Source organism: Indicator indicator, chromosome 2, assembly GCF_027791375.1.
Source record: "Indicator indicator isolate 239-I01 chromosome 2, UM_Iind_1.1, whole genome shotgun sequence".
Taxonomy (NCBI): domain Eukaryota; kingdom Metazoa; phylum Chordata; class Aves; order Piciformes; family Indicatoridae; genus Indicator; species Indicator indicator.
This window is the reverse complement of record NC_072011.1, coordinates 60,153,846-60,178,869: the sequence shown is the minus strand read 5'-3', so window position 1 is coordinate 60,178,869 and position 25,024 is coordinate 60,153,846. Positions and strand designations below refer to the sequence as shown.

The 25,024-nt window shown below is 45.1% G+C and overlaps 1 protein-coding gene across 1 annotated transcript; it reads right to left on the bottom strand.

Moving 5' to 3' along the window:
- Nucleotides 1-1,710: 1,710 nt before the first annotated feature.
- Nucleotides 1,711-25,024, bottom strand: KCNK12 (potassium two pore domain channel subfamily K member 12). Its single transcript, XM_054399166.1, has 2 exons — nucleotides 24,673-25,024; nucleotides 1,711-2,606 (listed from the first exon to the last, which is right to left on the bottom strand). The coding sequence occupies exons 1-2, from the start codon at nucleotides 25,022-25,024 to the stop codon at nucleotides 1,711-1,713; spliced, it is 1,248 nt and encodes a 415-aa protein (XP_054255141.1).

Genomic DNA, 25,024 nt, shown 5'->3' with positions numbered 1-25,024 from the left:
TTCCTATGCACCCATTTCACAGAATCACAGAATGGGTAGGGGTTAGAAGGGACCTCTGGAGATCATCAAGTCCAACACCACTGCCAAAGCAAGATCACCTAGGGCAGGCCACACAGGAGCATATCCAGGTGGGTTTGTCATGCTAGACACTGGGATTAGGTTTGCTTGAAGATGCTTCTGGTTCTCCAGCAGTTTGGGTTAGCACAGGTTAAATATGACTGACTTTTAAGACAGTAGCAACAGCCTTAGGCCAGCTTTTGGTGTACCAATGTTTTGAGGGAAGCCAGCTTCTGGGGGAGCTCCAAAGCAGTTTTGTTCTATATAACCTTCACAATCAGATTTGTGGGAAACAAGACCAGGACTGGGATCCCCAGAAAACCACAAAGAAATAATTTGCATGAATCTCTACAAGACTATTGCAGAAGCAAAAGAAGCAAATTTAGGATGACTGGGAGCCTGCTTTCATTTTTGCTGCTTATTTTCACGTGAAAGTACTGAAATAAGCATTTCAGTGGTGATGCAAACGTTTGACACCAGAGATGGGTACTGGCTTTTGCTTGTATTAAATGAAGCTGGTACCAGAGCTGACAGTTGCCTGTTTTCATTGTCAGCAGGTAGGAATAGTTTTTGCACATTTTAATGTGATTTTTGATAATCCTCTGACTTTTAAGAGTTAGGTAGCAGGTGGTGTTTCAGACAAGTCTGTCTAAAGAAACCAACTTTTACAGTCAGGGGAATTCAGTCCATTTGATCCTCCACCACTGAAGTCAGCAGGACTATTAGAGTGAAGCACAGCCTTTCTAAAACCGGTGTACCTGCAGTCACCTGCACCTATGTCATACACAGGCTTACTGGAAGGAACTGCTGAAGAGCATCAAGCACAAATTTAGGGCCAGGTCCAGACTTCAATGTGAGATGCTGGTTTAGCCAAACCTGATCAACCTCAAATTCAAATTTGGAGCTCAGCTTGCCCATTTTATGGATTTTAACACAGAGTCTAAGTTCAGGCTATGATCTGAAAAAAGGGTGTTGGTTTTCACACCATCCTAACTGTGTACACCATCCTTCTGCAGCTGTCCCCATCCTAGCTGTGCACTCCATCCTTCTGTAGCTGTCACCATCCTGCCTGTGCATCCATCCTTCTGTAACTGACATCATCCTAACTGTGCATCCATCCTTCTGTAACTGACATCATCCTAACTGTGCACCCCATCCTTCTGTAACTGACAACATCCTAGCTGAGCACCCAATCCTTCTGTAACCATCATCATCCTGACTGTGAACTCCATCCTTGTAACTGTCACCATGCTAACTGTGCACACCACCGTTCTGTAACTGACACCACCCTACCTGTGGCACTCCATCCTCCCATAATCGCATCAGAGATGGCATCAAAGATATCAAAGCCTCTTCCAAAACAAACGAAAAAAAACCTTGGGGGAAAATTGCAATATTACAGTAGATGTTACTGCATATTACAGAAGACTGACCCCCTACCCCCTCCAAACCTAAAATGCTGAATGCCTAATGGCTGTTTCTGAACTGAAAGCTTTCCAAATGGCTGTCTCTGAACTGAAAGCTTTCCAGTCGCTCACCCTATAAACACCATTTTATTGTTTGGGGTTTTGGTTTGGGGTTTTTTTGGTTGGTTTTTTTGTTTGGTTGTTTTTTTAATTTTTTTTTAAGAAACAAAAGCAATGTCAAAAAACTCTACCTAGAATCACTTGTTTCTGCCAAGCGGTTGTTCATGATGGCTAGAGCCCCCACCCCTGCAGAGAAACCATTCTGTCTGGTATTGATACAAACGTTCCTTGGGTAGCCGTTGGCCGTCTCGGACAACTGCTTTTGCAAAAGGGCCAAGGAGACTTTATTCGACGCTGTGAGTTCCCTCATGGAGATCATCTCTCCAGAGAGTCTCCTGCCTTCGGTGTCGCTGTCGTACTGTCCATCGGTGTCCATGGAGATGTTCCTCCGGCGCAGGCGGGCTCCCGGGGTGATGGCGTTGCGGCGTCCCAGGCGGGCGCTGGATTTACGGCACTTGGGGCAACAACTGCATTCCAACTTTTTCAACACCCAGTTCAAAACTTGCTTGATTACGATCGAGATGACATTAAAAAGAGAGTATATGCAACATACCCCCATCAATATAAAGACAAAGTTCCCGAATCTGTATAATCCCTGATTTTGGTAGGCAGCATTCTGGCTGCTTACCAAATCTCCGAAGCCAATGGTGCTGAAGGTGACAAAGCAATAGTACAAAGAGTCGACGTAGTTCCACCCTTCCACTGCTGTGTACATGGCGGAAGCGCAGCAGGAAAGGGTAACGGCAAAGATTCCCAGGATCAGCAGCACATGGTAAACGGATGGCTTCCACCCCACCAGGCTGCCCACCCCAGCCATAGCTGGCCCCCTTCGGAAGTTGGGAGGTAGGAGACCGCTTCTTCGCAGCTGTCTCTCGTGGCATGCCTTCATGATAAACGCCAGCAGAGAGATAATTCGCTCCAAGAAGAGGTTGAAGAAAAGGATAGTCCCGGCACACCCAAAAAGGCCATAAATTATGAGGAATACTTTGCCAGCCACGGTTGCTGGTGTGGTCATTCCAAAACCTAAGGTGTGGAGAGAAATGGGGAACATTAATGGCATTGTTTTGCATGCATCACTCTTGACACAAATAACAGAATCATAGAATCATGGAACATACTGGGTCGGAAGGGACCTCTAGAGATCATCTAATCCAACCCTCCTGCAAATAACCAGGGGCATCCCCAATTAGATCAGGTTGCTCATAGTCCTATCAAGCCTGACCTTGACAGGACTCCACCACCTCCCTGGACAACCTGTTACAGTGTTCCACCACTCTCATAGAGAAGAATTTATTCCTAATGTCTAATCTAAATCTACCCTGCTCTAGTTTAAAGCCATTGTCACTTGTCCTGTCACCACATGGCCTTGTAAGCAGTCCTTCTCCAGCCTTCTTGTAAGCCTCCTTCAGGTACTGAAAGGCCCTTAATAAGGTCTTCTTGGAACCTTCTCTTCTCCAGGCTGAACGATCCCAGCTCTCAGCCTGTCTTCCTAGGAGAGGTGCTCCAGCCCTCTGATCATCTTTGTGGCCCTTGTAGACCTGCTCCATCAGGTTCATGTCCCTCTTGTGTTAGGAGCCCAAGAGCTGGACACAGTACTCCAGCTGAGGTCTCACCAGAGCAAAGAGGCACAATCATCTCCATCTCTAAGTCATCTTAGGCCAGCAGGAAACCAAGTTTTGTAAAGAACAGAGAAGGCAGCAGAAGGCTCAAGGAGATGACTAAAACACAAGAGTGGGAAAAAAATCCTCACGGAGACGAAAGGTAGCGTATTAAAACAGAGCAACACCACTCTGTAAATGCAGGTGGACACATTCCTGAGACCAAACTTCTTTGAGGTGGGATGAGGTGAAAAGGCCACTTCTTGGCTGCCACACATGAGCCTGCAAGGCCTGATGGAAAGTTTAAGCACTCTGTTGAGCAATCGTAACCCAGTGTAACCTTCTTGTTATAGAGTTCTGATCACACAGTTCCTCCTGAGAGGACAGAAGTTTTCAGATGACATAAGAGGGGAAAAAAGAATACCTTCCAAAACCCAGCACTTTAACCCCACCTGATACCATCACAGAAAAAGGAAACATCATCGGAGAGACATCCACATTGCACAGCCAGCTGGCAGACTGGAAGCACTGGGAACACTGGGGTCTTGCAGACTGACAATTTTAAGATTAGAGGAGCAACTAGCATCTGCATCCCAGAAGCACTGGTGCTACGAAAATCTCTTTGGCAAACCTTTAGAGTATTTTGGTTTCTTTTCATGGTGGGAGTTCTTTGGCAGAGAGAACATTGCATGCTTCATCTGAGAGAACTGGGGTTGTTTAGCCTGAAGGAGGCTAAGGGGAGACCTTCATGCTCTCCACAACTACCTGGAAGGAGGTCTGAGCCAGGTGGGGGTCTCTTCTCAGATGCAAAAAGTGACAGGACAAGAGGAAACGGCCTCAAGTTGTGTCAAAGGGAGGTTTAGGTTGGATATTAGGAATTTTTTTTCCCACAGCATTGGAACAGGCTTCCCTGGGAGGTGGTAGTGTCACCATCCCTGGAGGTATTTAACAGCCATGTGAATATGGTGCTGAAGGGATGGTTTAGTGGTAATGGATTAGCAGTAGTGGTGGATTGTGAGCTCTAGGCGAGCGGCTGGACTTGATGATCTCTTCCAACCTCCACAGTTCTATGGTTATATATCAGTATGTTCACAGCAGCAGTAGTCCTTTCTGTAAAGGATAGTGAAAAAAAAATTCACATTATTACCAGAAGATGAAATATTATCAAAGAGGTCATTAGACTTTGTTTTCTGGACCCACGGTCTCTCCATTTTGTTGTGCTAGAAGACCACCTTTGAGCAGACTTAAGAAGCCTTCCTTGGGGTCCCTGGCTTAACATGAGTGACTGAGAAGATCTTCTCAATTCCTCCTCTCTGGGATTGAAGCTTGATAGGGTTGGGCTGGCTACTTGAAAAAGCCTTCTCATCTGATGATGATTATGAACTAGTGCCTGGTCCTCAGAAGAAGCCAGAGAGCTTGCTGTGGTTGCCAGCTAGGATACACAGCCAGCTCATTACTGAGAAGGCATCTGTTTCCCCATGCCTTATCAGCAAAGCATTTAAACATGTGCTTCACAGCAAGTGTGTGAACACCACCATCAAAATAAATGGGTTTATTGTCACACATATGGCTAGACACATTTATTAATTACAAAGAACAAAAAGAAGAGATAGTGACAGTTTGGATCACATTGTAAATGCACTGAAGCTTTTCAGTATTTTCTGGTGGTCATTCATGAGAGATGCTCAAGTCTTCTATTTTCCATGTGGTTTGTTTAAGTGAGATTTCTGAAGTACAGTTTTAACAAAATTCAGTATGCAGCTGTACAGGTGAAAGGTGTAGATGAAAGGATCCATCACAACAATGAGAATGCTAAGAAATACATAAACCAGGCAAGAAGTAAGACCAGGCAAGCATAGTACTCCAGTCAATGGCTGGATTCAATGATCTTAGAGGTCTTTTCCAACTAAAATAATTCTCTGAGTCTCTGGAATGAATTCACCCAGAACTGCTTGTGCTTCTGAGATAGTACAAGGGAAAAAGGATAACGGGGCTTTGCATGTTTCATGGTCCTGACACATATTGTCTAGGTACCTGGGGACTGGTTTTGTGTGGCTCAGACACAATATTTCAGCCTCTCTCATCGCAGTTCTGCCCCACTACTTCTGGCACAAGCTCTATGACAGTATTAATTTCAGCTGTTTGATACTTCTTCTGCCCCAGAAAACTGGAATTAGAACAGATGAGTTGATAATAACTCTTAGATAACATCCTTCAGCAGCCTTTCATGGCTAAGTGCTCGCAATTAATGAATGCCTTGTAATAGGTTTTGTGGTCACTATTGTGCTCATCTGGATTTTTAATTTACTTAAGATGGTGATGGATGCAAGAGGTCACTAGTGCAGCTGGACAAACCTGTGACACCCTTCCTGTTCCTCTTGCTTTCTTCTCTTTTATCCCTTTTCTTATGGCTAAAAGAGATGGTTAATGCCACGAGACAAAAAGGAATAGCACCTTTAGTACATGTGAACTCTTCTCTTAGGCCAATTGGTTTGGCAATTACCTTGTCTTACCATATTCTGAGATTAAAGGGGGTGACAATTTTCCAGTAAAGACGTATTTGAAAGTTTGGGTTACCCCAAAAGCTGAACATAAGAAAACCTTCCAGCCTTTACTACGGCATCATGTGTCCTTGCCTCTTTCAGCCAGCTCCTCAGCTCTTCTTATACAGGCATTCTGCCTAGGACTTGGCTCACTTACCAAGTCAGCACAGCTGAGCAATCATTTTAAATCCCAGAGTGCAACAGCACTTAGATCATGAGAGCAGCATCACCTCTGTACCATTACATAACCACAGCACAGTTAAATTGAAAGGAATCAAAAGCCACTGAAATTGCTGAATATAACTTTTTAAGGCAAATGATTTCTCAGAAATAAAAACAAAACCAACCACAAACAACTCTGTAACCAAAATGCTGCTTCCAGAGAGAAGGAAGTTCTTGAAATACAAAGACTAAGCCCTCACAGGACTGGTCCCCAAGCTATAGGGGTTATGGGACACAGGGAAACTAAGCACAACCAATTTTGTTTCATGTCTGTTCCACACTTGCTTAACTTGATGGATTTCCAGTGGCCTTGGTTGGTCTTTACTGACTAAGATATATTACTGTATCAAGGAACAAACCATCATATTTTGAACTCTATACACAGGTTCTGGTGCTCCCTGTAATCCTTTTTACACCTGTTCATCATTATTTCATCATTTTTGTTCCTGACAGTCATACCTGGAGCTTTCATAACTACCTCTCATTTATTCTACAGCTCCTTACTACCAAACATCCAGAAACAGTTGCCTTGGATACAGGGTCACAGCTCAGAGCTGACAAATCCACTGCAGATAGAAATCTTCTGCTGCATTCAGCACTTTTACCCAAGGAACAAGAACTCTATCAGGCAGTTCTTCCACCAGGCTTTGCATTTTCCTAACTACATTTGAAACACTTAACATTTCCTTTAACACCTTTGTAAAACCTCTTTATTCAAACACCTTCCTTTGAGCCCAAACAGTACATTTTTTCAGAATTTTTATACTGCCAAAAACTTTTAATATCAACGTTGCTGTCCAATCACATTTGATTTTACTTAGATTACTACCTGCAGAGCTCCTGAACAGTAGAGGTCTGTCCAGCACTGTGTGCATTAAGACACTTTGAGTTAGCCCCAAGCCATGTCTGAAGACATGACATACTGCTGCAGCTTTTAAGACTGGCTTCATCTGTACACAAGCTTGGAGTCCTTGGTGATCCACGTAGTGGAGCAGATGTCCCATGGAGAAAATATTGAGTGACTATGCAGCTAAGGACTGAGTCCCATAATCGTTATATCACCTATCTACCTATTTATCTAAGATCATTCTATCTACCTACCTACCTACCTATCTCTATCTACCTATCTACCTCTCTCTCTACCTCTCTTTCTCTACCTCTCTACCTACCTACCTACCTCTCTCTACCTCTCTCTACCTATCTACCCACTTACCTACCTCTCTCTCCCCCCCTCTATCTATCTACCTACCCACCTAACCTACCTCCCTACCTACCTCTCTCTCCCCCCCTCTCTCTATCTATCTACTTACCCACCTAACCCACCTCCCTACCTGCTTATCTGTCATCTACCTACCTAACCTACCTACCTATCATCTATCTACCTCTCTTTCTCTCTGTTTCTCTCTGCTTGGTAATTATGTAAATACCACTTCAATAAGCAGGCTGTTTCTACCATTTCCAACAAATTTTTTGGTAATCTGAATAACATATTTTTAACATGGACTTGTTCTCCATAAAGCCTCCAGGATATAGATAGGTCAGAGGCTCTGTAAATTTGCTTTGTCGACCAGGGTGAGCTAAACCAAGTGTTCTTTTTCCCTAACAGTACATAAAACATGCGTATGTGGACCCAATCCACCAGAGACTGTGGGAAAAGATGTCCAGTCTGTTTTGCAACCTGTAAGAGAACTGTGATAAACTCAATTAATGTAGTTAAAAACCACTCAAGTCACAGCTGTTGCTCCTTGATACATCTCCACCGGTGAAGTGTTTGAGACAGTTGCCACTCAATAGGAGCCACAACAGCAGAACTGGCCAGGAAATGAATAATTGAACATGAAGAAGTTTCATGGAGCTGCAGGCAATTATGAAAGGCTTTCCACGGTACAGATTTTATTCTGTTTACACACAAAAGTGATCAAGTTCTTGGTTATCCAAAGGACTGCTATGCATAACATTGGTGGACAGCAGAATTGATCCTCTATACTGAATTGAATTGTCTATACTGCTGCATTGACTTGGAGGCTGCTGGTCCTCCTGCAACACATGAGAAACAAGCAATGGTAGGGGTTGGAAGGGGCCCCTGGACATCTAGTCCAACCCCCCTGCCACAGCAGGATCACCTAGGGCAGATCACACAGGAATGCATCCAGGCATGTTTTGAGTATCTCCAGAGAGGGAGACTCCACAACAAAGTACAGTTCCACAACAAAGTACAGTTCCACAACAAAGTACAGTTCCACACAGGATCCCCTGGGGCAAACTGGTGGGCAGACATACATTTTGCTGGGTCAAAAACTGGCTGGATGCCAGAGCCGAAGTGTGGTGAATGGAGTGAAACCCAGTTGGTGGCTGGTCACAAGTGGTGTTCCCCAGGGCTCAGGGCTGGGGCCAGTTGTCTTTAATATTTTATTGATGACCTCAACAAGAGGATTGAGTGCACCCTCAGCATGTATGCAGATGACACCAGGCTGGGCAGAAGTGTCAATCTGCTAGAGAAGAGGACACAGTCTCAAACCGCGCCTGGGGATGTTTAGGCTCAGGGTGAGGAGAAAGTTCTCAGAAAGAGTAATTGGCCAGGGCTGCCCAGGGAGGTGGTGGAGTCACCGTCCCTGGAGGTGTTCAAAAAAAAGATTCGATGTGGCACTTGGAGCCATGGTTTAGTTGTCTGGTGGTGTTAAGTATTACGTAATAGCTTGGGCTTGATGATCTCTGAGGTCTTTTCCATACTGGTTGATTCTGTGATTCTGTAAAGCTCTGCAGAGAGATCTGGACAGGCTGGATTGATAGGCTGAAGCCAATTTTATGATGCTCAAAAAGGTCAAGTGCCAGGTTCTGCACTTCAATCACAAATACCCCATAGAGTGCTACAGGCTTGGTGAAGGGTGGCTTGAAAGTGGCTTGGCAGAGAGGGATCTGGGGGTATTGGTTGACAAGTGATACAAGCCAGCAGTGTGCTCAGGTGGCCAAGAAGGTAAACAACATCCTCACCTGGATCAGAAATAATGTGACCAGCAGGAGCAAGAAAGTGATTGTGCCTCTGTACTCAGCACTGGTGAGGCCACAGCTTGAGTACTGGGTCCAGTGTTGGGAGCGTCACTAAAAGAAGGACGTTGATATGCTGGAGTATCCAGAGAAGGGCAACAAGGCTGGTGAGGGGTCTTGAACACAAGTTCTATGACGAGCAGCTGAGGGAGCTGGGGTTGTTCAGCCTGGAGGAGGCTGAGGAGAGACCCCATTTCTCTCTACAGCTCCCTGAAAGGAGGTTGGACGGAGATGAGTTCAGCCTCTTCTCCTCAGGGATAGGACAAGAGAAAATGGCCTCAAGTTGCACCAGGGAAGGTTTAGATTGGATATTAGGAAACATTTCTTCATTGAAAGGGTCATTGGGCATTGGAATTGGCTGCCCAGGGAAGTGAGGAAGTCATCATCCCTGGAGGTGTTTAAAAGATGTTTGGATGAGGTGCTTAGGGACACGGTCTAACAGTAGTGTACAGGGAGGTGTTATAGTTGGACTCAATGATCTTAAGGTCTTTTCCAACCAGGTGATTCTACATGATTTTATGATTGGATTTTAAAAGTTAATAGAATTGTCAGCCTAAAATAACCCATGCTTCCTTGGGAAAAAAAAAAAAACAACTAAACTAAACAAATAATTCAGTTGGCAACCATGGTGTTATGTAAGTAAAAGGTTAGCTGATAAATATTTGTTAGCTACCAGGTACATGAAAAGAGTATAAAAATAGACCAAGAGGTAACAATATATTTCTGTAGAGGTGAATGACAAATACAAAGCTAAAATTATGCCCAATGGTGAGTCAGGTGAGGACAAGAGACAGGGCTGGGAAACCATACCTTGCGCCCAGGGTTGGGAGACAGTGGAGTAGCTCCATCAGAGCAGAAATGCTGGGACTCCCCAGCTCTTCTGGCAGCTTGTGATTTCTGCTATTGGGCAAGGAATCTGCACTCTCATGGGTATCCCTGCAGAGCAGTAGGATGCTGTGGGGGGCTGCCCCATGAGAATCACAGAATGGTCTAGGTCGGAAGGGATCTCCAAAGGTCATCTAGTCCAACCCCCTCTGCAGTAAGCAGGGGCATCCTCAACTAGATCAGGCTGTCCAGAACTGGGCAGGAGGCACTTGTAGCAGAGAGCAGTGTGATGGAGAGGGCTGTGGAGGTAACCAGAGGTGCTAGTAGCTGTGATCCTGAGATCGAAAAGGAGACTCAAGTGCTCTGGAGAGGAAATTTTGGAATGGAGATGGTGAAGGATCTTGTCTGCTAGGAAGAGGACAGGTCTGATAGTCAGGGGCTAAGAAGCTGCAAGGAAGACTCTGTCTTGTGAAATCCCCTGAAGATGAGAAGATGAAGCCATGTGCAGGGCACTTGCATACGGAAGTTCTGCCACATGGGGCTGGCACCCAGCCACATCAGCAGGCAGGTGAGAAAGCATCCTGAGCGGCAGAGCTGGAACAATGTATTTATGCTGAAGGAAATGCTCGACCTGAAAGGAGTAAGGGTGAGGTTTTTTCTCTTAAACCTCAAGTATTATCACCCTGACAGAGATCTAAGGCATTAGGGGCATACTCCCTAAGATTCCCCAGGAAAGGAAAGAGGAATAACCTCCTCAAAACCCGGCTGCTCATGTACATGTTTAGCTTCTCCTCCCCACAGCACGTTTCCCAAGTGTGTTTTATTATGCTGACATCTTCAAGTTGAGCTTTCTAAGGAAGATCTTCAAGTGATTACTCAGCAGGCACATTTATCAGCTCAAGTGGCCTGACTTTTGTAGATCTGAGTGATAAATGACCCTTAAAAATAGAAACACTGAGGCTTCAGCTTCACAAGCAGAACCAATACTCTTGCTCTGCTCATTTACCAGAAGTAGGCAAGCTTTTTTTTTCTTTTCTGAATTGTCCTGCATGTTGTCCTGTCTGTGGACAGTGTGAGAAGAAGGTGCATACAGAAAACCCCAAACAAGTTCACCCTTGCTTGCTACTGAATGCATTATCATAAAGAGCAAGCCCAATAAATACAGGAGGCTGATTATCTGCTCTGGCACAGAACAAAGCCAAGGAAGAAGGAGAAGTATCTCTAAATCAGTTTTATTCCTGGCTGGGGCTGGCTGTTCTTGAGAGAAGACTTGAGAAAACTGAGGCTGTTTAATCTTGAGAAGGCTGAGAGGGGATCTTATCAACATCTATAAATATCTGAGGGGTAGTGTCAAGATGAAGGTGCCAGGCTCTTTTTGGTGGTGCCAGTGAAAGGGCAATAAAGAAAGGGCACAAGCTGGAACACAGAAGGTTCCACCTCTACTCAAGGAGATGCTTCTTTATGGTGAGGGTGCTGGAGCCCTGGAGCAGGCTGCCCAGAGAGGTTGTGGAGTTTCCTTCTCTGGAGACTTTCAAAACCCACCTGGATGTGTTCCTCTGTGACCTGCCCTAGGTGATCCTGCTTTGGCAGGGGGGTTGGACTCAATGACCTTTCCAAGCCCTAACATTCTGTGATTCCTCTATGCAACTTGTAGAAGCAAGCAGGCACTGACTTGTGCCAAGCCACCAGCAGCCCATTTGAAGAAGGAACACACAGGGAAGGGCCATGGATTTGAGCCTCAAGATCTTTGGCAAGCTTATGGTTGGGTTTTCTGGTTAATACTATTGCAACAGAATACAGTTTCTAATAAAGGACAGGGACTCTCTCCTAAATGGAGCTGATGGAAAATGAAGCTCAGAGAAGGATGACAACCAGAAGAGTATGAATACCAATTGTAGAGAGGAGAAGAAGGTAGTCAGGACCTCCAGGGTGGCATTACTCTTACTCATCTCTTTTGGGTTAATGTCATACTTCCCCACAAGAAAATTCTGATAAAATAAGATGTCACTTCTGGGCTTTCTCAGCCTTAGGGTTGGGAAAGGCTGTCAAAGGCTTATCTTTTGACTGCATTAAACAGTAGACTTGTAGCATATTATTCTTCTGCCACTGGTCTTTGGGTAGGCAGGCATTTGGAGAACATTTGTTTCGTGTCAGCTTTTCCACTTTACAAAGAGCCTGTGAAGACAGACCTGTAGATAAAAAAATCCTAAAGATACAAACATCTTTCCCACTGTTTGAGCAGGTTGGGTTTTTGCCCAAATCTCTGTACAAACTTTTACAGTCACACCTTAAAGAAAAAACTTTGGCAAATCCACTTTGACTTCTTGATGTTTTAAGTATGCCTTCATGAGTTTCTTGTTTCAGGAAGTTCCAGGTGAAAGCAAGGCACCAAATTCTCCAGTATCTTTTTGCCTCTTCTAAATTCATTCACAAAGGCACAAAGACCTAATTTTAAGTTATTGTAATAGAAATACAGAGTGACAGCACTGCTGCCTAACCAGTTCTTTCTCATTTTTTATTTCTGTATTTAACCTTTCCATAGTATACATTTCACTTGACTTCTTTTAACTTGAATGACACAGGAAAAACTTTTGTGACCTCATCAAGACCATTTTGAGCTTTTTATTCTATCTGAGATTTTCCTGGTGCTTGCAGCTCTGCCAAATGGACAAATCATAGAATCATAGTATAGAATCATAGAATGGTCTGGGTTGGAAGGGACCTCCAAAGGTCATCCAGTCCAACCCCCTCTGCAGTCAGCAGGGACATCCTCCACTAGATCAGGGTGCTCAGAGCCCTGTTGAGCCTGACCTTGAATATCTCCAGGGATGGGGCCTCAACTACCTCCCTGGGCAACTAGTTCCAGTGTTCTACCACCCTCATAATAAAGAACTTGTTCCTAACATCCAATCTAGATCTGCTCTTCTCTATTTTGAAGCCATTGTCCCTCATCCTGTCACTGCAGGCCTTTGTAAACAGTTTCTCTCCATCCTTCTTGCAGGCCTCCTTCAGGTACTGTAAGGTTGTTATTAGATCTCCCCAGAGCCTCCTCTTCTCCAGGCTGAACACCCCCAGCTCCCTCAGCATGTCCTCATGGCAAAGGTGCTCCAACCTCTTGATCATTGTCATGACCCATGGGTCCATCATGTCCATGTCCTTCCTATATTGAGGGCTCCAGACCCTCCTATACTGAGGGCTCCAGGTGAGGTCTCACCAGAGAAGAGAGGCAGAATCACCTCCCTGGATCTGCTGGCAACTCATCTTTTGATGCAGCCTAGGATGCCATTGGCCTTCTGGGCTGCAAGCTCACACTGTCTCCTCATGTCCAGCTTCTTGTCCATCAGCACCCCCAAATGCTTTTCCACATTTCATGAAGCAGCTTCTTGCTGCCCCTTTCACTGAAATCACAATTTGGATTTAAGATATTTACACCACAACCATTTCCAGCCCCAAAGGACTTAAAGTAGACTTGACTTCCTGTGCATTGAGCATGAATGACATTGTATTTTTGGTTCATCCTCAGGAAATAAATAAATTGCTGGCACAATACTCTGAGCAAAGAGGTGATAGAATAGTCAATAATGAATAATCAAAAGGATTTTATCTGTTTTTCTTTTAATTGAAATTTACTCAATTAGTTCTTCATTCAGTTCTCACATAGGCAGATTTCCTCTAGTTGCTGCTTCTGCTGTGATTACATTTGCCTGCTTAAGATGTGAGAAGGAAGGTGAACATTTGGCCCTTCATTTCCAAAGGGAAAGAATCTGCATTGACACAAGCTTAGGAAAGTGAAAATGGATTGAAGTATCACTATGGGGCTACAAATGTTATCAAGGTATTACTGCTGCTATCCTCAATGAGTAAGGAGAACTTACCTTGGATTTTTAAACATGAGCAATAGAAGTGTTTCACCCACACATTAACATCAAACCCCATCAAACTGTTCAATTTCTTATCTTATTCCACTCCAAAGCTTTAATTACTTGAAAAGGCTGCTAATGCTTTGCCTCATCTAATGCAATTAGATTTAATTTTTATTCTACTTCTCATCTGATTAACGAGGGACTACACTGAAACTTTCTGATGTCTACAGCTGGGTGTACTACCCATGGTGATCCACAGACTCCCTGAGCTCAGGGAGATGTATTACTACTTAAGAGTAATGACAAGTGCTGGCAACATCAGACCTACATTTGTTAGCCAGTAAAATGAGTAAGGTTGGATTTCCTAAAGCTCTGTAGACTGGTCTGCTATAGACTTCAGCAGAAGCAGGCTGTTGAGGAGATATAAAATCAAACATACTTGTTTGGTTTGGATGCCTATGCAATTGCCCTTAGATTCTAATTCTGGTTTGTTGCTTCAGTGTTTCTGTTCACAAAAGGTTTTATTATCACTGGTAGAATTTATTGCACTCAGGAGGACTTTCACACTTCAAATATTCATCAGCACGACCCCTAATTATCCCTACTCATCTTACTGTTGCTACATATTCTTTTCTTTACTATTGTTCTTATTCCTATTGTTCATTTGTTCTTTGTATTCTATTAGAGTCCTTCTTACCTCCGCCTGTGGGGTTTTGCATTTAGCTCCTACAGATGGGAGGGAGTAAAGTGGAAATCATGTGGGTGGCTGCATGGGGCTCAGCTGCAGCTGGCCTTAAAACCATGACATAGAATCGTAGCATCACAGGATTGGTTTGTTTAGAAGAGCCCTCCAAGGTCATTTGAGTCCAACCTTCAACCCAGCACTGCTACAGCCATTAAATCATGTCCTGAAGTGCCATGTCCACACATTTCTTGAACACCTCCAGGGATGGTGACTTCACCACCTCCCTGGGCAACCCCTGGGCAACCTGTTCCATTGCCTGAAGGCATAAGAAAGGCATAAGGAAAGCTCATCAAGATTTCTGACCCATCAAAGCTTTGACAGGTTAAAACCCTACTACAGGCTATGTTTCCAAAAAAATACCAAACTTTCCTCCTACTAAAAATTGCAGATTAAATGTTCCAGGCTTTTTATTGCTCTGCCCCTGATGCTGATATGGCAAGAGGTAAAATTCTCACTGACTTCAAAGAGAGGTCAAGCTGCATTCCTTAAAATGAAGAAATCCCATTGTCTTTCCCAGCACAACACCAGCAGTGGCCATTGTTCCATGAAGTTCTGAAGAACACATCTATCCTATAATTGTCTTCCTCTTCTCTCCATGATGAAGAGCAATTACAGTTAGCATAAAAGCAAGATGGGTGCTTGCAAAGACAAACCACAGAATCACTATGGTTGGAAAAGATCTTCAAGACCACCAAGTCCAACCATTACCCAACTCTACCAGGGCCACTACTACATTGTAATCCTTGAACAAAGTAAAAGTACCTGTGGCCCATTAGTAAAAGTAAGAAAAAATGATGAAGTGTCTATGATCTGTGTCAAACTGAGGACAACTGTAGAAGGAAGAATTAGTTAAATGGAATAAAAAGAAATAAGGGGCAAGAGTAGGATTAACACTAGGGAAGAGGGACATGAATATTAAGGAACAGAAAGAAACTGTAAAACTTTACTTATGACTTCTTTGATAGTCATTAACTTGAAAGACTGCAAAGACATAAAAAAAATACTCAAAACTTCATCAAGCAAATAAATTATCAGTAGAGGAGGGCATGCTAATTGAGAGGGAGGCTGCAGAAGCTGGAGAAATGAAGAGTGCCTGGAAAAGGCAGGTGATCAAGGAGCACTAGATAAGCTGTAAGAAAAGGAAAGGAGTAACATCTCCAGGAGAGCAGAAGTGGAGAACAGAGGCTAGGGACTGGCCAGGCTCCGTGGGAACACGTCCTCTAGGGTTTTAGGCAGGATTTGGATTTATGAGCCAGCAGTAAACATGACATCTGATAAGACCAGTAATGATGATCCTTCACTGCTATTACAGGAGTGATAACTGGTTTACAGTGAGGTTGCTTAGTAATACAGACTGACTGGCTGGAGCCACACGCATCACCTCCACGGATGGAAAGATATCCAAGTGGTATTTTGGCCCACCAATGTTTGGTTGGCAATCTCCAACCTCTTGTAAATCCATAGGGAACTGAACCACAGGTGGTTGCTGCCCAGCAGGACTATCACTGAAGACCAAACAATGTTGTGCCAAGCAGGAGGCACATATCCACTAAGTAGACACTGCTCCTTCAATTGCCTAAGCTAGAGGGATCCTGAGAGCTGCAGAAATGTCCCTGATCATAGAATCATAGAATGGTCCATGCCAGAAGGGACCTCCAAAGGTCATCCTGTCTGACCTCCCTGCAGTTAGCAGGGACATCTCCAACTAGATCAGGTTCCCAGGATCTTGTGGAGCCTCACCTTGAGTACTTCCAGGGAAGGGGCCTCAACCACCTCCCTGGGCAATCTGTTCCAGTGTTCCACCACCTTCATAGTGAAGAACTTGTTCCTAACATCCAATCTAAATCTGCTCTTCACCAGCTTAAAGTCATTGCCCCTTGTCCTGTCACTGCAGGCCTTTGTAAACTCCAGTTGGTCTTTTTTCAAACGTGAACCAGCACACAGTAAGTCAATATAAAACTTCTTCTGAGATAAGAGATCATATCTCATGTGATGCTGGGCAAATTCTTTATTCCATGAGGTTACAGAGGGGTGCCACTCTGCACCCTTTTTGAAAGATCATAGAGAACAGGAAAGGTGTCTGAGCACTAGAGGAAAGCCAATGTCACTCCAGTCTTCAAAAAGGGCAAGAAGGAGGACCCTGGAAACTACAGGCTAGTCAGCCTCACCTCCATCTCTGGAAAGGTGATAAAGCAGCTCATTCTGGAGGTCATCTCTAAGCACATGGAAGAAAAAAAAATGTTAACAGGAGTAGTCAGCAAGGATACACCAAAGGGAAATCATGCCTGACTAATCTGATAGCCTCCTATGGTGGGGTGACTAGCTGGGTAGATGAAGAAAGAGCAGTGGATGATGTGTACCTTGACTTCAGTAAGGCCTTTGACATCCTCAAAAGGAAGTGCAGTTTCGTTGTCTTGGACTTAACTTCTCCAGCTGTAAACCAACAAATAAATCTCCACTGTACTGATGTGTTTTGAAACATTTGGTTTCCAAACTAGGGTTTAATATTTAAGAAACCTCTGAAGCTCTTAGATTAAACAACCTGAGCAGATGTGCTCTGTAGAAGTCATTCAGTTTAGATGACTGGAGCACAGTAACAGATTTATTTTCTGGGACTGGCATAACCCAGCAGGGGCAGGTAAACCCTAAGCAGTGCTGAGACTGATTAAAAATAGTATTTTAAGGATTTTTTTTTTCCCTTTAAGAAAGGGCTTTATTTAAAGTACTGAAGTTCCTCCCTCTCGCCTTCTGGAACAAAAACTCAACAAATTTCAGATCAAAATTATTTCAATGCAGCCCTTCAGTGTGGACACCTCAAGTCACCCACATAATTACATGGAAATACTCCAAGTAAAGCTCCCTGTTGTTGCTCTCAACTACAAGAAGGCAAGCTGTGATTTAGATTACTTTTCTGCTTGGAGCACCCAACCTATGCCTACAAATTCTTATCTATCAGTGGCACCCAAAGAAGTTAATACTCCTATGCAGCTGTGACAAGTAGAAAACATTGCTATGGGTGCCAGGTCTTCATTTGAGGAAAATCACTGTAGGATCATTTCTCTCCACAGAAATATGACAACCAGTGGACCTCAGAACCTCTTGCACTCGTGTTCTTTATGGAGACTACCCAAGTGAGAAAATAACTTCTGGCAATTCACCAGCATGCTGATCAACATTGATCAAAACATCACTCAAGCCTAAGGAACCAGATCTGGCTGCAGCAGACCGAGCTGAAGCACAACTCTTATGCTGGCTGCAGACCTGATGTAGGATGGCGAAGATAAATAACCTGACAGTGCAGCTTAATCATGCTGCTCACTCTTCCAACTGCTTTCTTTCTTTTGGGGTTTTTTTTTGTTTGGTTGGTTATTCTTTCTTAATTTCTATTTTTCTTCATTAAGAAGAGTGTGTCCAGCAGGTTGAGGGAGGTTCTCCTGCCACTCTACTCTGCCCTAGTGACACCACTCTGGAGTACTGTGTCCTATTCTGGGCTCCCTGGTTCAAAAGAGACAGGGAACTACTGGAGAGAGTCCAAAGGAGGGCTACAAGGATGATTTAGGGACTGGAACATGTCTTATGAGGATGGCTGAGAGACCTGGGGCTGTTTAGTCTGGAGAAGAGAAGGCTGAGAGGGGATCTGATACAAATATCTGAAGGGTGGGTAGCAGGAAGAAGGAGCCAGTCTCTTTTCAGTGGTGCCCTGTGATAGGATGGGGAGCAATGGACACAAACTGGAAGTTCCATTTCAACAGGAGGAAAACCTTTACTGTGAGTGTTACAGAGCACTGGAGCAGGCTGCCCAGAAAGGTTAGAATAGAATAGAATAGAATAGAATAGAATAGAATAGAATAGAATAGAATAGAATAGAATAGAATAGAATAGAATAGAATAGAATAGAATAGAATAGAATAGAATAGAATAGAATAGAATAGAATAGAATAGAATAGAATAGAATAGAATAGAATAGAATAGAATCAAGAAGGCTGGAAGAGACCTCAAGGATCATCGAGTCCAACCTGTCACCCTAAACCTCATGACTATCTAAACCATGGCACCAAGTGCCACGTCCAATCCCCTCTTGAACACCTCCAGGGATGGTGACTCCACCACCTCCCTGGGCAGCACATTCCAATGGCCAACCACTCTCTCCATGAAGAACTTTCTCCTCACCTCCAGCCTAAACCTCCCCTGGTGCAGCTTGAGACTGTGTCCTCTTGTTCTGGTGCTGGTTGCCTGGGAGAAGAGAAGGTTGTGGAGTATCCTTCTCTGGAGACTTTCAAAACCCACCTCAGTGTGCTCCTGTGTGGTCTGCCCTAGGTGATCCTGCTTTGTCAGGGGGTTGGACTAGATGACCTCCAGGGGTCCCTTCCAATCCCTACCATTCTGATTCTGTGAGTTTTTTAACTTCAGGAAGGTCAGCTCTGGAGGCAACTGCCCCCTAATTTGAACCCTCTGCTGCCTGTACAAGCCTCAGAGAACTGCAGAGACCAGAGAAAGCATAACACTGATGCTGATCAAATGCATATTCCAGTCTGAATGTCACCTTTTGCTTTGTGTTGGCTATACAGACTGCACTCGAGGAGAGTGGAGAGCCAGAACCTTTCCCAGGCTCAGCTCAGATTCATACCTTGAAATATAACAATGAATAAGACAGAATAAACATATTTTCCCCTTAGAGCCTTCAGATCATCTCAGTTATTTTTCATGCCAAATTACCATGGAAGTGTCTCCTCTGGGGCATGCTCACTCCCTGGCTCCTGGCAGTGCAGTCCAATATCTGACCATGCACTTGCTGAGCTGTCCAAATACCTTTTTAAAATCACTTCCTTTGAATTATCACCTTCAGTATATATAGACCTCCAGATTTTCTCAAACAACAATGACACAGAGCCAGAGGATATTTTAGAAGTGAGTGGTCATGGTGCCTAGGGAGTCCAAGCAGAGATGTTGTGCTCTGTATGCTGGGCCTCTACAGAGGACCCAGAGATAAGAGGCTCTGACATCCTAGGCAAGGAAAGAGCAGCTGCCAGGAGTTAGCTGGCTGGGAGAAAATACTGAAAGTTCTGTCTTTATGTGGGCATTCTTCATGTGGTTTCAAAGCCCTGCCTCTCGTCTCACTGCAGTGCTTTGAAATGAGAGCAGAGCATGTCCCATCCCTTTGGGTGGAGCTGTCAGTCCACACCAAGTCATCCAACAGGATACCTTAGGCAACAAGGAAAGAACAAAGAGTCCTGCTCACTGTGCCCTAAACACCTGCAAGTGACCCTTGCACATCTGTACAGAGGGAAGAGCTTTGCACCTTTCCTTCCCAGAGGACCTTCTCATGCAAGTGTAACTCAGACACGTTCCATCCCAAAATAATCCACCTGCACTAAGGCTGCTTTTAAAAAATACTATGTTTAAGAAACACTTTTACAATTGGACTACTTCTTCTGACCTCATTTTTTAAAGCACTGCTGAGGCCACACCTCAAGTACTGTGTTTGGTTTTGGGCCCCTCACTACGAGAAGGGCATTGAGGTTCTGGAGCATGTCCAAAGAAGAGCAACTAAGCTGGTAAGGGCCTTGAACACAAGTCTTATGAGGAATGGCTAAGGGAACTGGGGATTTTTAGTCTTCAGAAGAAGAGGCTTAGGGGAGATCTCATCACCCTCTATAACTACCTCAAAGGAGATTAGAGCCAGGTGGGGGTTGGTCTCTTTTCATATGCACCAAGCGACAGGACAAGAAGAAATGACCTCAGGTTGTCCCATGGGAGATTCAGTTTGGATATAAGAATAGGATGCCCACGGAAGTGGTGGAGTCACCATCCCTGGAGGTATTTAAAAAATGTGTGGATATGGTGCTTAGGGACGTGGTAGTGGCTTAGCAGTAGTGGTGATTGTGAGCTTTAGGTGTTGTTTGACTTGATGATTTGAAAGGTCTGATCCACCATCAGCAGTTCTATGATTCTATGATTTCTACAAAGCAATTGTTATCACATCATCTCTGAAAGATGTGTACTTTCAGGTAAGAAGCTTGAAACCAAATTTTAGTAAGTTGAGATCTCAGTACATTTTACTAGATAGGCACCTCATGTTTACTCTAACATTTAAGAGAGGAAAGAAATGCAAGTACAGTTTAGAAATCCAGAGCTTCAGACCCCCTTGAGTTGCTGTATGTGCCAGGCAGAATGGATGTGAGCTACTAGAACATGGGGAAAGCTACAATTGGTGATGCTGCACTCTGCAACATTTTACCAGAAAGAAAACTTCTCTGAGTTTTCCTTTGCTTTCAGCCTTCTAACAAAGTGCTGGCAACTATTTGTGATTCAAGAAGGAAGCAATAAACTCAACTGAAAAAATCTATTGCCAGATAGACCAATGACTTAAGAATAAATTTTGCTTAGATGTTCCTTAAAGAAATCAGAATAGTATTAATTGTCCAGAAAAAAAAACCAAACCAAACCAAACCAACCTTTTATAGTGCAAAATGACAATCACATAAATGGTGTAGTCTAACTGCAAGGAATCAGAAATTGGACTGAAGGATTTTCTTACAAGTTCTGAAAATCAAGGTGTCTTATGAAAAACAGTCTCAATGTTTTGTTATTCAACCACCAAACAGAATCATAAAATCATAGAATCACCTGGGATGGAAGGGACCTAAAAAGGTCTTCTAGTACAACCCACTCTGCAGTCAGCAGGGACATCCTCAACTAGATCAGGTTGCCCAGAGCCCCATTGACCCTCACCTTGAATATTTGAAGGGATGTGGCCCCAACCACCTCTCTGGCCAACCTTTCCAGTGCTCAACCACCCTCATGGTGCAGAACTTGTTCCTAACATCCAATCTAAATCTGCTCTTCTCTAGTTTGAAGCCACTGCCCCTTGTCCTATCAGTCCAGGCCTTTGTAAACAGTCTCCCTGGAGCCTTCTCTTCTCCAGGCTGAACAACCCCAGCTCCCTCAGCCTGTCCTCATAGCAGAAGTGCTCCCTGATGATTTTCATGGCCCTCCTCTGGACCTGCTCCATCAGGTCCATGTCCTTCCTGTATTGAGGGCTCCAGAGCTGGATGCAGTACTCCAGGTGAGATCTCACCAGAGCAAAGCAGCAGAATCACCTCTCTGGATCTGCTGGCCACACTTCTTTTGATGCAGCTCAGGATGTGATTGGCCTTCTGGGCTGCAAGCACACACTGTCTACTCACGTCCAGCTTCTCATCTACTGGAACTCCCAAGTCCTTTTCAAACAATGCCATAATCAAAAAAATAACGGCCAGAGTATTATCAAGAGAGTGTTTTGTGGACTGTAAGTCACTTGCTTTGTGTGCTAGTCAGGGGAACTCTTTAATATTTCATTTTAACTCTCTGTCCCATTCCTTAAAGAACTCACTAATGTGTTTCTTACTCCGTGGGTTTGATTGTATCCCAGTGTTGTTAGGGAAAATGTAGAACTGCAGCTAGGAAAGTACATGACACAAAGCACCTAATGATGGGGAGCTGCTTGGCTTTGCTAAGGCCCTGCTTAAGGAGGGTGGATGGAGCAGTTTTCTCCAAGCCTGACTGTGCCTAAGCCTTGCATTCACAGAGGGGTGAAGAACTGGAGTCTCCCTTCCTCTGTTTAGCTTACACAAACCCCTGGAAAATTTGCAGTTGCAGTCCCTGGGTGACTGTTCTTCAGTGCCTACATATGAAGCATTTAGCAGTTTTATTAAAGGCAGTGAGAGCAAAGTGAAGACTCGAAAAGACTTTGCAAGTTTTCTGTAGGTTGAAATCCTCTACAGGTAAGAGGCTGAGGAACCTGTGGGTGATTTACCCTTGGCAGACATGGCATCTACTTGCTCTTTGTTAAGCAGTGAGTAAGAAAGCTTTCCAATGCGTCACCAGGATAGGAAGGTGTTTAGCTGGAGTAATAAAGTTGCTTTGACACATGCAACTGATGAAGTTGTTGAGAAAGACAAGCTGTTTTGACTCGAGGTGTCTGGTAGTTCTTGGCAATGTTGAGTGAAGACAACCTTCTCCTTTGTCAGTGAAGTATGAGGTAGAGGCAAGCGAAATTGCTCTGAACCAGGATGATACAGCATGTGAGCTGACAGTGGAATCAAAGCTACTCCACTTAGGTAGGAACAGAAATCAGCTGGTTAGGTGGGAACAAAGGGACCACAAAAGAATGACTATGAAACTGCTTCCCCAGGTGACATTTTGATGCCTACCACTTGATTTCTCCCATGCTGAGACCTTGAGGGAGACAGCTTTGTGCAGGTTTCATTCAGAGGACAGTTTTTGGGCTTTAGTGGGGCAACTAGTTAATTTGCTAGTTTTTGGGGGTTTTTTTGCTTCTGCTGGGTGAACAGCTGCCAAGAATTGACTGACTACAAGCATGCAGTGGAAAAAACCTTGCCAACGGAGAAGCAGCTGAGCTCACCATGGGCTTTGCCCCTCTATAAGCTGCATCCGCTTGAAGAGGCGAGTGAGGAGAAGTGCTGAGGTGGGGGCAGCATTTCCTCTTCATTTGCAGGAGCTGCAGATGTAGCTTGTAAAAGCTCTGCCAGGATGGTGTGCCACAGCCTCAGGATGCCTGCGTTCCAGGAGACTGCTGCTCCTGCCAGGGCCATGCAGCTTGGTGCCCCCAGTACTGCAGCTCTGCCATGGCCTTCACTGTGCCCAAAGGCACAACCCAGCTTCAAGCCAGCTTCTGCTGCATCTCCTCACTTTGAGCAAAACCTTGGTCTACAGCAGGTTTGCTGAATTCACCCCAAGCAGCCTAAGTAATCCAGGAGCAAGTGCTTGCATGTAGTATGCCAACAAAAGGTACTACTCAGAGGAACGCTTGGCAGAACCCAACCTTTGCTGCAGCTCAGGGCAAAAACAATCTTCAGCCTCCATCTTGCAGGTGAGAGATGCAGACATTATTGGCTATAAAGACAGAGTGGTGCCCTAGGTTGCACTACAGGAATATGAGAAACAGTTCTTGATTCAGCCATTTACACCTGTCAAGACTGCCAAAAAACCCCTCCCCCCGAGTTTCTCATTCCCTCCACCCAGGTACAAATGACTGCAGGACGATGAAGTGGAGAGGCAAACAAAGGTTTGCAAATGAAGAGGAAACATTTTACATTTCAATAACCAGGGAGAGGTGAAGCCTGTGTTGGCAGATCGGCCATCCCCTGAAGATTTCTCTGTTTGCTACAGCAGGTGCAAGGAAATGAGTGGGTTTGTTAATGGACTGATATTTTTTTTGTCCATCCTTTCAGGTCAGTCACAACAACGTCTTAAAAATACATGTTCTTGTGATGAAGAAGAGCCTAACGCTTAATTAAGACGATGTTTTAATGACTGGACAATTGAGTGCACTTGAATAGGAGAAGTTGACTGAATTATTCAATGCAAAAAGTAACAATGCTTGACAACATTGCTGCAGTCACCATCACGACTCTATTCTACAGATGAGTCACTATTGATAAAACATTTTCCAAACCTAAGTGCAGTAAGGAGCTGTGTGTTTCTGCCTCTCTAATGAAGGGGAAAAGCATGACATTTCTGCACAGAAGCCCCAAGACAATTGGCTTGTTAGAAAACTTAAAAAACTGCTAGAGAGAGAAAATCGTTGAGATCTTGTGTCCGCAGGGAGGGGATTTCTGAACAAGCAACGCTCCGAGCGCAGCAGAGAGCCGCGACTTTACTTTCAAGTCAGTCTCCCACATAACAGTTCTTGCCGGTGCTTTTAGAGTTAAAAAAATGGTAAATTTGAGAGTAAAATTCAAGCCGCTCCCCAAAACTCGCCACACAACTGAGGTCGCAAAGCACTACTCTCCCTCAACAGCTACGGGATGTGAATCCCTGCCGGCAGCGATGCCGTGACACCGTTATTAGGTGCAGCTGGAGGACATACGGCTTCGTGTTAGCTTCTCTAGCTATTCCCGTCCGCACTTTTAACTTCGCCAGCGGTTAAAACCGGTACCGAGCCCAGCGCGGAAGCCCAGCTAGAGCTCAGCATGTTCAGCCTCCTCGCTATCGCTGCTAGTGAACGTACCGGCGCATCCTGGGCCAGCCGAAGCCCAGCCGTACCACCGGCACAGCCGGGTGGTGTAAGATAGGATAGGCCACAGGGACCTAGGGCTGGGACAGCGACCTCAACCCCCTCCAATCCTCGGTTGCAAGGCCCCTTGTTGCCGTAGCAACGCGGAGGCGCCGCTCCCCAAACTTTGGTCGCTATAACGACCGCCCCGCAGCCGCAGCATCCCCCCCCCGCCCCGGGCGGTCTCTCACCTATGGTGGAGACGACAGTGCCCACGAAGTAGAAGGCGCCGGGAAAGTCCCAGCGGGGCCGCAGGGCGTCGACGCGGATGCCTGCGGCCATGGCAGCCTCGTAGCTCCGCAGGAAGGCGCGCAGCTCCGGCAGGCTGATGTTGAAGATGCGGCTGAAGTTGTGCAGGGTCCGGTTCCAGCGGAGCTGCGCCGCCGCCTCCGACGGGCTTTCGAGGGCCGAGAAGACGGTGGCGCCGGCGCTCAGGTACGCCGCGATAAGGGCGGCCAGCAGCAGGAACCGCCCGTTGTCCTCGTTGAGAGGCGCCAGGCGCCGCCGGCGGCACGAACCCGCCGCCCCCCGCTGGGGCATCAT

What these genes read in the sequence shown, in the direction of transcription:
- KCNK12 (XM_054399166.1), bottom strand. Translation starts at nt 25,024, where the DNA reads ATGATGCCCCAGCGGGGGGCGGCGGGTTCGTGCCGCCGGCGGCGCCTG. An exon ending in CACTGTCGTCTCCACCATAG is followed by an intron (nt 2,607 to 24,672) that starts GTGAGAGACCGC and finishes TCCACACCTTAG; the next exon opens with GTTTTGGAATGACCACACCA.